The 12,585-nt window shown below is 43.1% G+C and overlaps 1 protein-coding gene across 1 annotated transcript in view; it reads left to right on the top strand.

The window, feature by feature from the left end:
- The window catches only part of timm44 (translocase of inner mitochondrial membrane 44 homolog (yeast)), a 71,721-nt gene continuing 59,136 nt past the window's right edge, over positions 1–12,585 (top strand). Inside the window, exon 1 of the mRNA XM_068016448.1 lies at positions 1–47. Within this exon, the coding sequence (XP_067872549.1) occupies positions 18–47 (30 nt within the window). The 5' untranslated portion in view covers positions 1–17. The remainder of the gene's footprint in view (positions 48–12,585) is intronic.

The following is a 12,585-nucleotide window of genomic DNA, read 5'->3' as shown; positions in this document are numbered from 1 at the left end:
GGTCATTCAGCAGTAAGATGGCAGCCTCCGGGAGCCGCGGCTACCAGGTGAGAGGGTGGGTTGTTATCGAGCTGAAAACCAGACATCCACTCGGAAGCTGCTAAGTGACACCAACGGGCACAGTGTCAAAGCCAGCTGAGCCCGGCAGCGCACTTTCCCTTTAAAGAATGTGGCCTGCGGGCAGAGCGAGCTGGCCGGTTTCTTGGGAGTCTGTTCAAGAGAGTCTCCGCTGTGGGGAGCGGTGTGAAGGGGAAAGCAGCACTTAGGGGCAGAGGCTAAAAAAACGTGTGAGGAGGAGCTCAGTGAGGGCCTAAGTGTGCGAATGGTGCACACCACTCGGTGTTGGACTGAGCCGCATACCAGAGGAAAAGGGGCCTATCTCCATCTCAGGGCCCAGGCCATGTACTGAATGAGTAGATCTCAGTTAGGGTTATTCTTAGTCTTAACGTTTCATGGTTAGGGAGGGGACAGTCAGCTAGGATCTCTGGCTTGCAATCGAACATCTTGCCATCATTGACTAACTGGACTCTTGTGTCAAGAACAGAAAGAAGTACCAGATGGCAGCTCTAACGTTCATCTCTGTCCCGGTTAATTAGATGTTTTTGCCTTGTATTTCATCTAAATATAGTAAGCAGAGATTTTTTTTCCCTTTCGCCACTTTCTCATAGCTACCTGTATTTCGCACATGTGGCGAGCGTGAGTCTTAGCGGTGAATGCCAGCAGGCTATTTCAGCACATAGGGCATCATATGTATGCATATTTTCCAGTCGGAATTACAGGTCAACGATCAACAGCGGGAACGTGTTACTGTGGTTAATTGTATAGCTGCCACTCATCCCTCAGACTGGTATCAGGTACTTCAGGATCGACTGGGGATTGAATTAGAAAATTTATGATCTGTATAGTTCAGTGTTGCATCGAACAGAGCTGGTACCCGTTGTGCCATCAGTGGAGGGATTAAATGTGCAGGGATGGGATGCGTGTGATGTTGATTCTTGTGTTTCTGGCTCGTGCCATTTAAAAGAAAAGGAGAGTTTAGGGATCCATTTTATTTGAAATACTCTTGCATTGTCAGTTGAAATAGAATTATGTAGGGAAATACAGGGGCAGGTGGGGATGTTTGGTAGGAATATGGGATTAGTGTAGGATTAGCATAAATGGGTGGTTGATGGTCGGCACAGACTCGGTGGGCCGAAGGGCCTGTTTCAGTGCTGTATCTCTAATCTAATCTAATCTAACAATACTTAACCAAATGGAACCCCACATGTGATTCCTTTTAACTTGCAGGCTGCTTTGGAGACATTAGTGATAAGAGGAGATCCATTATCCTTGAGCAGCTCCATTAATTGCAGACAGTTTAAATTCACAGCCCCATTGCAATCAGTGAAGTCGCTCCAAATATGCACAGACCCATTGTGGATCTCTGAGTAATAGATTTGTTTTAAAAATATGTTTTGACACAAGTTATTTTGTATTAAACAATGAGCAGGGAAAGTTGTGAAATTGAATTCAGTGAATCTGGTTTTTAAAAAAAACCATGGAAGCTGCTGGCGTTGGTCCCCATCAACAACTCTGTTCCCTAACCATCGATTCCATTCTGCTCACTGGGCATTATCTCCGGCTGAACTAGACCTCAACTTCAGTGACCTATTTGACCCATATTCTCTCCGTGATAAAGATCACTTACTTCCATCGTAATATTGCCCGTCTCTGTCCCTGCATAGCCTGCGCTGTTGAAACTCTTATCCGTGCTTTCGTAATCTCCAAACTTTATCTAGTGCTCTGCGGGTTGCCTGCTGTCTTCCACCCTTCAAGAGCTTAAGCCCATCCAAAACTCTGCCCATGTCCTAACTCTCACTAAGTCCATTCACCATCACCACTCTGCTCAGTGACTTAGCTTCCGGTACAGCAATGCCTTTATTGTAAAATTCTCGTCCTCATGCTAATTCTTCCGTGGCCTCATCCCGCCCTATTTCTGTAACCTTTTGATAATTCTGCAATCCTCGAACTTTGGCATTTAGTGCATCCACCACTTCCTTCGCTCCACTATTGGCTGCTGTGCTTTCAACTGTATAGGCCCACCTCCACCTTGCTCTCATCTTAAGATGCTCCTTAAAACCTACCTCTTTTGGTAAGCTTTTGAAATTTTAATGTTTTTAACCTGTTCTAGTTTTTCCTTTGGCTCAGTGTTGATTTTTATCTGATTGCGTTCTTATAAGGCGCCTTGTGATATTTTGCTACATTTCTGTTGATTGTCATAAAATGCCGTTTAGAGCACTGAGGGAAGACATTCAATGTTGGGCCTTAGCTAAAGCAATCCAAGGTGAATTTTACTGCCCCATTATCCCCCCATAGCCCTGTATGTTCCCTTATTTGAAATATTTATCCACTTTTTCTTTCAAAGATGCTGTGGCCTCTGTCTCAGCCACTACCTGTGGCAAAGCAATCTATGCTCCAACAACTCTTAGTTTAAAAAAACACTCCTAATATCTCTCCTTAGGGCGGCACAGTGGCGCAGTGGTTAGCACCGCAGTCTCACAGCTCCAGGGACCCAGGTTCGATTCTGGGTACTGCCTGTGCGGAGTTTGCAAGTTCTCCCTGTGTCTGCGTGGGTTTCCTCCGGGTGCTCCGGTTTCCTCCCACATGCCAAAGACTTGCAGGTTGATAGGTTAATTGGCCATTATAAATTGCCCCTAGTATAGGTAGGTGGTAGGGAAATATATAGGGACAGGTGGGGATGTGATAGGAATATGGGATTAGTGTAGGATTAGTATAAATGGGTGGTTGATGGTCGGCACAGACTCGGTGGGCCGAAGGGCCTGTTTCAGTGCTGTATCTCTAAACTAAATTAAACTTACTTTTTTTAAATGACAATTTTAAATTGATGACCCTCTGTCATAGACAAGGAAAATGGTTGTGGTTGTTGGAGGCCAGTCATCTCAGCCTCAGGAGTTCCTAGGGTAGTGTCCAAGGCCCAACCATCAATGCTTCATCAATGATCTTCCCTCCATCATAAGGTCAGAAGTGGGCTGTTCACTGATGATTGTACGATGCCCAGTACCATTCGCAATTCCTCAGATACCTAAGTCCATGTCCATATGCAGCAAGATCTGGGTGGCATTCAGGCGTGGGCTGATAAGTGGTAAGTAACACAAGTGCCAGTCAGTGACAATCTCCAGTAAGAGAGAATCTAACCATCTCCCTATGACATTCAACTGCATTACCATCACTGAATTCCCCACTATCAACATTCTAGGGGTTACCATGGACCAGAAACTGACCTGGACCAGCCACAAAAATAGTGTGACTACAAGAGCAGGTCAGAGGCTGGGAATTTTGCATTCAGTGGGCGGCGCAGTGGTTAGCACCGCAGCCTCACAGCTCCAGCGACTCGGGTTCAATTCTGGGTACTGCCTGTGTGGAGTTTGCAAGTTCTCCCTGTGTCTGCGTGGGTCCTACTCCTGCTCCTATTTCCTAAAAGAAGATAACCAAAAGCTTGGTCAGAGAGGTAGGTTTTAAGCAGTGGGCCGAAGGGCCTGTTTCAGTGCTGTATCTCAAAAAAAAAAAGCAGCCCACTTTGTTCGGCACCCCATTCACCTTTTGAAACATTCACTCTCTCCATCCCTGATGTACAATAGCAGCAGTGTGAACCTGTATACAAGATGCACTGCAGTAACTCCCCATGCCACCTTCTAAACCTGTGACCTCTTCTACCTAGAAGGACAAGGACAGCAAACACATGGGAACACCGCCACTTGCAGGTTCCCCTCCAAGTCATACACCATCCTTACTTGGAAATATATCGCCATTCCTTCACTGTCACTGGATCAAAATCCTGGAGCTCCCTTCCTAACTGCACTGTAGGTGTACCAGCACCAGATGGACTGCAGCAGTTCAAGAAGGCAGCTCACCACCACCACCTTCTCACTGGCTATTAGGGATGGGCAACAAATGATGGCTGAGCCATGAACGAATAAAAAAACTCCATTCAGGGGGAAATAGATTTTTGCTATTTATCCTATCAAAACAATTATAAAAACTTCTGTTACATTTCCTCCTTGCATGCTCAACTGTAGGCAAAATAGTCCAGTATCTCAAATCTCTCTTCATAAACTATAGTTTTTCATTACTGACATCACCTGAGTGAATCTACATTGTAGGCTCACTATGATTTTAATGCCCTTTCTATAACTAGCTGCTGTATTTTCACTGTGGCCTAACCAAGTTTTGTGCAAATTTAGAATTATTTTACTCTTGTATTCTCTGACTTATTTATAAGACCCAAAATACTATTGGCCTTTTATATGGCTTTATCTACTGGCACTTGCACTTTCAGGAAATTATTTTGAACTCTTAGGTCATCTTTATTCACCCTCACTGTTATGAAAGTGATTCTGTTTTCTGTTAAAATATTTTTTGAGGAATTCATAGTCAACTGTAAGAAATGTTGGACCAGTTTTTTTTCAAGAGGGTCATCAAGAGGACATTGAAAGAACTAGTTTGGCAACGTTTACTGGTTGTCACATGACTCAAGTTAAAATACAACAGAAACCCTGGTAACTGGGGGAAGATGTGGGCAGAGAAGTCAGTTGCGTGCCCCTTGATAGGACAAGCTTGGGAGCAGCAATGCACACCTGAGAGAGCTGCAAACTCGCAAGCTTTTGGTTGCAGTGTCAGTGTCACAGACCTGTAATTATTTTTCTCCTCGGATTAAAAATAGTGTGTGTGCCTTTAAGACTCTGTTAAAAACAGTGCATCTTTAAGGGAGAGAAGGTTCTGGAATTCCTGAGATACAGTGTGCAGCAGCTGCATTTTTGTTACCTTAGGCAACAGCAGAAATGCTGCGACCTGTGGAGTGACGGGACTGAATTAACAGTGTGTTTGCTCCCACCGCGGTCGTAACAGTCAAGTGTTTACCTGCTGGAATGAGATAAAGTTAGCTCCTGCTGCTGAAGGAGTGTCACTGAGGTAGAGACCAGATTCTTGCTGTATGTTTAAAGAGTCAAACCTGCAGAAGGAGAAGAGAATTCCCAAGGAAGGAGTGAAGACCACAACCCAGCTCGGCTTTCCAGCACCCCTCTAAAAGACCCTGAGAAGTCCACTATATCAACTCATCTCATCTCCTGTCTTTGAAGAAAAGCCTGCTAAATTACAAAGTAGCCTGAAAGAACTGTTCTAAAAGATCCCGGTGACCTGTCTATGTGAACTTGGAGGCCAGACTGTATGCCAGTTTTGGAACACAACATATCTCATCTGCTGTTTTCTTCAAAAATCAGCAAGTTTTCAGCCCAAGTGTTTTTTGTCTGTAACAGAGCACTGAACAAAAATCCATTTTATTTTTCCGGTTAACCAGTGCATGTGTGAGTGTGAGGGGCTAAGATAAAAAGGGAACTTTAAAATTTCAATCTGTGTGTTTATGCTTTACTTCATTACTGGTTAAGACTTATTTTATAATAAACTGATTTTGATCATGAAAGAAACCTGGTTAGTGTTTTATTCTGGGGAAAATATAGTATATGATTGACTGTTTCGGTAAAAATTTAAATATATGTTGTGACCTGTGGAGAAGTAGGACTAGAATAAACAGTGCACTCCTCCCGCCTCAGTTGTAACATCACGCTTTATCATCTTTTCTTTGTGTGTATACTCCCATTCCTTTTCTTCGCTCCGAATATTTTCCTCAAGAATCTCCCATGTTAAAATGCATGTTCCATCTGCCAGTCCATTCTGCTAACCTACATTCTTCTGAAGTCTTCTATAATCCGCCTTAATGTTTGCCGTCAGCAAATTTAAATATCATGCTCTTTAAGCCCCAGTTCAAATCATCTATCTATATTGCAAAGAAAAGTGGATTCAGCATGTTGTCTAGATCTTGCTGCATACGGGCACAGACTTCTTTATTATCTGAGGAGTTCTGAAAGGAACTGAACACTGTGTAATCCTAAGCGAACATCCCCACTTCTGACCTTATGTTGAAGGGAAGGACATTGCTGAAGCAGTTGAATATATTTGGGCCTAGGATACTTCCCTGAAGAGCTCCTGCAGCAATTTCCTGGGGCTGAGATGATTGACCTCCAAAGTCTACAACCATCTTCCTTTTATGCTAGATATGACTCCAGCCAGTCCCCCCCCCACCCTTGATTCCCATTGACTTCAATTTTACTTGGGCTCTTTGATCCCATACTCTTTCAAATGTGGCTTTAATGTTAAGGGCTGTCACTCTCACCTCACCTCTGGTATTCAGTTCTTTTGTCTATGTTTGGACCAAGGCTGTAATGAGGTTTGGAGCTGAGTGTCCTGGCAGAACCCAAACTGAGCATTGGTGAGCAGATTATTTGTGAGTAAGTGCTGCTCGGTGACACTGTTGACAGCACCTTCCAGCGCTTGCTAATGATTGAGAGGAGGCTGATGGGACGGTAATTGGCTGGATTGGATTTGTCCTCTTTGTAGATATGACATAGCTATGCAATTTTCCACTATGTTGGGTAGAGATGCCTGTGTTGTAGCTGTATTGGAACAGCGGGGCAGATGGGGGCAGCATAAAATTGAGTGGGAGGCTCCGGGAGGCCTACCCACCACAGTGGTTAGCACCGCAGCCTCACAGCTCCAGCGACCCGGGTTCAATTCTGGGTACTGCCTGTGTGGAGTTTGCAAGTTCTCCCTGTGCCTGCATGGGTTTTGTCCGGGTGCTCCGGTTTCCTCCCACAAGCCAAAAGACTTGCAGGTTGGTAGGTAAATTGGCCATTATAAATTGCCCCTAGTATAGGTAGGTGGTAGGGAAATATAGGGACAGGTGGGGATGTGGTAGGAATATGGGATTAGTGTAGGCTTAGTATAAATGGGTGGTTGATGGTCGGCACAGACTCGGTGGGCCGAAGGGCCTGTTTCAGTGCTGTATCTCTAAACTAAACATTCCCGCCTCTGGTCAACTTTACGGCGGGTGCGGTGGAGAAACAACCCGTCCGAGGCCAGTCAAGACCCTTAAGTGGCCACTTAACAGCTATTAATGGGCCCTCGCCTGCCTCCTCTGGTATTTTACCCGTGGCAAGTGGGTGTGCTGGGCCGCCCAGCGATAGCTGCCGGCCTTTCTGTGCGCCGGGTGGGGGGGGGGCCATGGCTGTCGGGCACAAGGTGCCCGATTGAGGGCTTCCCCCACCTACTAACCCACCCCCAGGTCTCAAGACGCAGCTCCCCCACCACCAAACGACCACTCGAGCCTCACCAGGGCACAACCGATCTCCCTGGTAAGGCATGCCCAAATAACCTTCCCTCCTGGCTCCATGTTCTAGGTTGGGTTGCAGTACCTGGGGTGTCACTGCTGATTGGCCAGCAGCTTACTGAGGCAGGACTTCCTCCCTCAAGCGGGTGGAAGTCCCACCTCAGGGCAATTAAAGCCCGGGGACCTGTAAAATGCGGGATGGATCCCCGGGCTAGGCGGAAGCGGGTTCGCCAGCGATTGAAATACCAAAGCAGAGCCTCTACTAGCTCCTCTATAACTGAGGTGCATGCCTTCAGGGTGTTAATGGTTCAACAACCTTTAACTCTGGTAATCTTTTTCAGAACTATTTTGAGTACATTTTCACTTCCACCATTATTTGTAAAAATGATGCAAACTATTTGTTTAATATCTCTAACATTCATACTCCTCAACTAGACCCCCAGCCATCCAACTATTCTACAAGTATTGTGTTACTTTTTATATGCTTTTAAAAGTTGTAACTACTTCCTAGTCATAACTACATCCTTTTATATTGTCTGGTAGCCTTTCATTTAAGTCCCATTTGTCATTCTAATCTCCCTTTTTACCTTTCTACTGTACCTTGTGATTTTCCTTAGTGTCATTAGTTCATCGTTAAGTTTCATTTTATCGATGGATTCTATGATTTGATGTAACCCCTTCTAACCTTTTAGAAATTTATCAAATTTGTACCCCAGTACATTTTTACACAAATATCAAAATTATAATTTTCAATGAAATCACTAACCTTAAATGTACTTATTTTACCTTAGTAATACCTACTTATCTCCACACAAGCTTGCCCTTTTGGGCCTGTGGCTGGCATTTTGCTTCATTTCTAAAGTTTGAATGGTTTAATTCTGCTTTCCTGCCAATATCTTCTGTACTCAGAGTGTGCTGGATCAGAGTTCGAAGCCTGGTTTTGAATTCCATAACAATTAGGCTGACATTTTTATGCCTGATAAAATCTCTCTCTTTGCTACTGCAATAAGTAAATAAAGTCATGAATTTTTGCACCTGTCTGAAAATGCAGCAGTCACAGATTAATACACTGGCGTGTCACTCTAGATCTATATATGTAAAAGTTTTGACCTTTACATTTGACATTCCTTTCAAGACAAAGAAACCAGAAGGATAGGTGGTTAATTTCATGCTGGTCTCTTCTGATCTGGAGCTGCAATTCATGAGCACCCACCTACCATAATTGACTTTGGAATGTCATGTATACATAGCAGTTAGATGAAAGCATCTTCAAAGGGACAGGCCATGTTAAATAAGCTACGCCTGAGCACAGAATGATACATGTATGCTCCAGTCGCTGGGAAATAGTGTTATTGTTCAACTCAGTGAGCAACACCATGGGAGACTTACTTGTCTGCTAAATTCGTCCAATAGCAACTTATATTTATAAAGTGCCTTTAATGTAATGAAACATCCCAAGGCCCTTCACAGGACTATTATAAAACAAAATATGACACTGAGCCACATAAGTACAAGTATAAGAGATCAGTACATTAGTGAGAGAGGACCTTAGATCGAAAGATCAAGATGTAGAATCAGTTTGGCTAGAGCTGAGAAACAGCAAGGGGCAGCAAACATTGGTAGGAGTTGTTTTTAGGCCACCAACCAGTAGTGATAATGTAGGGCACAGTTTAAATTAGGAAATTAGAGGTGAATGTAACAACGGTTATACAGTAATTATGGGGGACGTCAATCTACATACAGACTGGGTAAAGCATTAATGCTGTAGAGGACGAATTTTTGGAATGTATATGAGATGGTTTTCTATAACAGTATTTTGAGGAACCAACTAGAGAATGGGCTATTTTAGATTTGATATTGTGCAATGTGAAAGGGCTAATTAATATCTCATTGTAAAGGAGCCTTTAGGAAAGAGTGAGCATAATATGATAGAATTTTGATTTAGGTTTGAAAGTGATGTGGTTCAGTCCAAAACTAGGGTCTTGAATCTAAACAAAGGAAACTACGAAGGCGTGAGGGGCAAGTTAGCTATGGTAGATTGGGAAACTACATTAGAAGATATGACGGTAGACAGGTAATGGCTAGCATTTAAAGAATTCATACATGGTTTACAACAAATTTACATTCCTTTGAGGCACAAAAACCCAGCCAAAAAAGTGATCCAACCATGGCTAACAAGATAAGCTAAAGATTGTATTAGATCAAAGGAAGACGCTTATAAAGTTGCTGAAAAAGTCGTAAGCCTGAGGATTGGGAGCATTTTAGAATTCAGCAAAGGAGGACCAAGAAACTGATAAAGAGAAAATAGAATCTGAAAGTAAACTAGCGAGAAACATAAAGACTGACTGTAAAAGCTTCTACAGGTATGTAAAAAGGAAAAGATTAGCAAAGACAAATGTGGACCCATTACAGGCAGAGCCAGGTGAATTTATAACGGGGAATAAGGAAATGGCAGAGAAACTAAACAAAACTTTGTGTTTGTCTTCACAGAAGAAGATACAAAAAAGCTCCCAGGAATACTAAAGAAGCATGGGATTAGCGAGAATGAGGAACTGAAAGAAATTAGTGTTTGTAAAAAAGTTGTACTGGAGAAATTAATGGGACTGTAAGTTGATAAATCCCCTGGTCCTGATAATCTACATCCCAGAATGTTGAAAGAGGTAGCTGGAGAGATAGTAGATGCATTGGTGATCATCTTCCAAAATTCTATAGATTCTGGAGCGGTTCTTGCAGATTGGAAGGGAGCAAATGTAACCCCACTATTTAAGAAAGGAGGGAGAGAGAAAACAGGGAACTACAGACCTGTTGGCCTGACATCAGTAGTAGGGAAAATACTAGAATCTATTATAAAGGAAGTGATAACTGGGTAGTTAGAAAATAAAGGTAGATTAGTCAGAGTCAAGATGGATTTATGAAAGGGAAATCATGTTTGACAAACCTGTTGGAGTTTTTCGAGGACGTAACTAGCAGAATAGATAAGGGGGAACCAGTGGATGTGGTGTATTTGGATTTTCAGAAGGCTTTCAATAAGGTCCCACACAAGAGGTTAGTAAGCAAAATTAGAGCACATGGGATTGGGGGTGATGTACTGGCATGGATTGAGAATTGATTAACGGACCGAAAACAGACAGTAGGAATAAACGGGTCATTTTCAGGTTGGCAGGCTGTGACTAGTGGGGTACCTCTTGGGCCCCAGCTATTCACAATCTATAACAATGATTTGGGTGTGGGGACCACATATAATATTTCCAAGTTTGCTGATGATATAAAACTAGGTGGGAATGTGAGTTGTGAGGAGGATGCAAAGAGGTTTCAAGGGGATTTAGACAGGCTAAGTGAGTGGACAAGAACATGGCAGATGGAATATAATATGGAAAAATTTGAAGTTATCCACTTTGGTAGGAAAAACAGAAATGCAGAGTATTTCTTGAATGGTGAGAGATTGGGAAGTGTTGATGTCCAAAGGGACCTGGGTGTCCTTGTTCATAAGTCACTGAAAGCTAACATGCAGGTGCAGCAAGCAATTAGGAAGGCAAATGGTATGTTGGCCTTTATTGCAAGAGGATTTGAGTACAGGAGTAAAGATGTCTCGCTGCAATTGTACAGAGCCTTGGTGAGACCACACCTGGAGTATTGTGTACAATCTTGGTCTCCTTAACTAAGGAAGGATAAACTTGCCATAGAGGGAGTGCAACAGAGGTTCACCAGATTGATTCCTGAGATGGTGGGATTGTCCTTTGAAGAGAGATTGAGGAGACTGGGCCTGTATTCTCTACAGTTTAGAAGAAAGAGAGGTGATTTCATTGAAGTGTATAAAATTCTTACAGGGCTTGACAGGGTTGACGCAGGAAGGATGTTTCCCCGGCTGAGGGGTCTAGAACCAGGGGACACAGTCTCAGAATAAGAGGACTGAGATGAGGAGTAATTTCTTCATTCAGAGGGTGGGGAATCTTTGGAATTCTCTTTCCCAGAGAGCTGTGGAGGCTCAGTCATTGAGTCTGTTCAAGTCAGAGATTGATAGATTTCTAGATATTAAAGATATCAAGGGATATGGGGACAGTGCAGTAAAATGGCTTTGCGGTAGAAGATCAACCATGATCTAATTTGAATGGTGGAACAGGCTCGAGGCGCCGAATGGCCTACTCCTGTTCCTATTTCCTAAAAGGAGATAACCAAAAGCTTGGTCAGAGGGGTAGGTTTTAAGCAGTGTCATAAAGGAGGAAGGTGAGGTCGAGAGGAGAGATGTATGGAGGGAATTCCAGAGCTTAGGTCCCACGCAGCGGAGGGCACAGCTAACAATGGTGGAGTGATTAAAATCGTAGATGCTCAAGTGTCCAGAATTAGATGAGCGCAGATATCTTCATTGACAAGCCTATACTTTGCTCCTCTACTGAAGGTGTTGGAGTATGTTTCTACAGTTGCTATCAACCCAATTGGCTATTCTAAAACCTAAACAATGGGTATTGGCAGACACTTCAGTTCGGTTGGGGCAGAGAAAGCATTAGAGCCGAACCTGATCTTGTTCCCTTTTGATCACATATAAGCACTTTGGATATCAAAGGGCCAGAAAATGGATGTCTCTTCCTCTGACTCCTGATTTTAAAGCCAGCCCATTGGCTAACGAGCCATTTCACTCTTCTGTGCAGTATAAGTAAGCTTTGTCTCCAGTGGTATGAAGTTGACTCTCAACTTGTGGTTGGAGCGTCTGATCACTGTTAAAATGTATTACATCATCACGACCGATGAATTTAGTGATAACTGATGTGGCTTCACAGAGCAGGATGAAATCTGAAACAAAAACAAGAAATGCTGGATTCACTCAGCAGGTCTGGCAGCATCTGTGGAAAGAGAAGCAGAGTTAACGTTTCGGGTCAGTGACCCGAAATCTGAATGGTTTAAAATGTTAAAATGTCTTGGAATTGTGAAATATGGTGTCTGTACATGCTGTATGCTTTGTGCTCAGTACCTTGATGAGCTTGTTGAAGCTGTGGGAGTTTATCAGTTTTATTGAAAATTTTGGAGCAGCGACACAGTCCTAAAGAAAGTGATTAAATGTTGAGGTTTTCTGTCTGGATTGTGAAGTCTGGACATGTGCTGCCGAGCATTCCTAATGTATTAGTGTCAACTGCATTTAGAAAATTGCATTCAGTTTTGTTCACCAAATTTCCAAAGCGACATTGATGAATTGGACAAGTTTGGGAGACAATTAGGATGATTCCTAGAATTTGACTGCTTTTTTACAATATAAAAATAAATTCTGTTTAGCAATAGGGATTGATTAGATGATGCATGCTTAGATTTTTTTAAATAGTGAGAGATAACGATGGAAAGTTTTTGAAGCAAATTAGGCTGGTAGGATTTAAAGA

Source organism: Heterodontus francisci, chromosome 36 (assembly GCF_036365525.1).
Source record: "Heterodontus francisci isolate sHetFra1 chromosome 36, sHetFra1.hap1, whole genome shotgun sequence".
Lineage (NCBI taxonomy): Eukaryota > Metazoa > Chordata > Chondrichthyes > Heterodontiformes > Heterodontidae > Heterodontus > Heterodontus francisci.
This window is presented reverse-complemented; position numbering and strand designations above follow the sequence as displayed.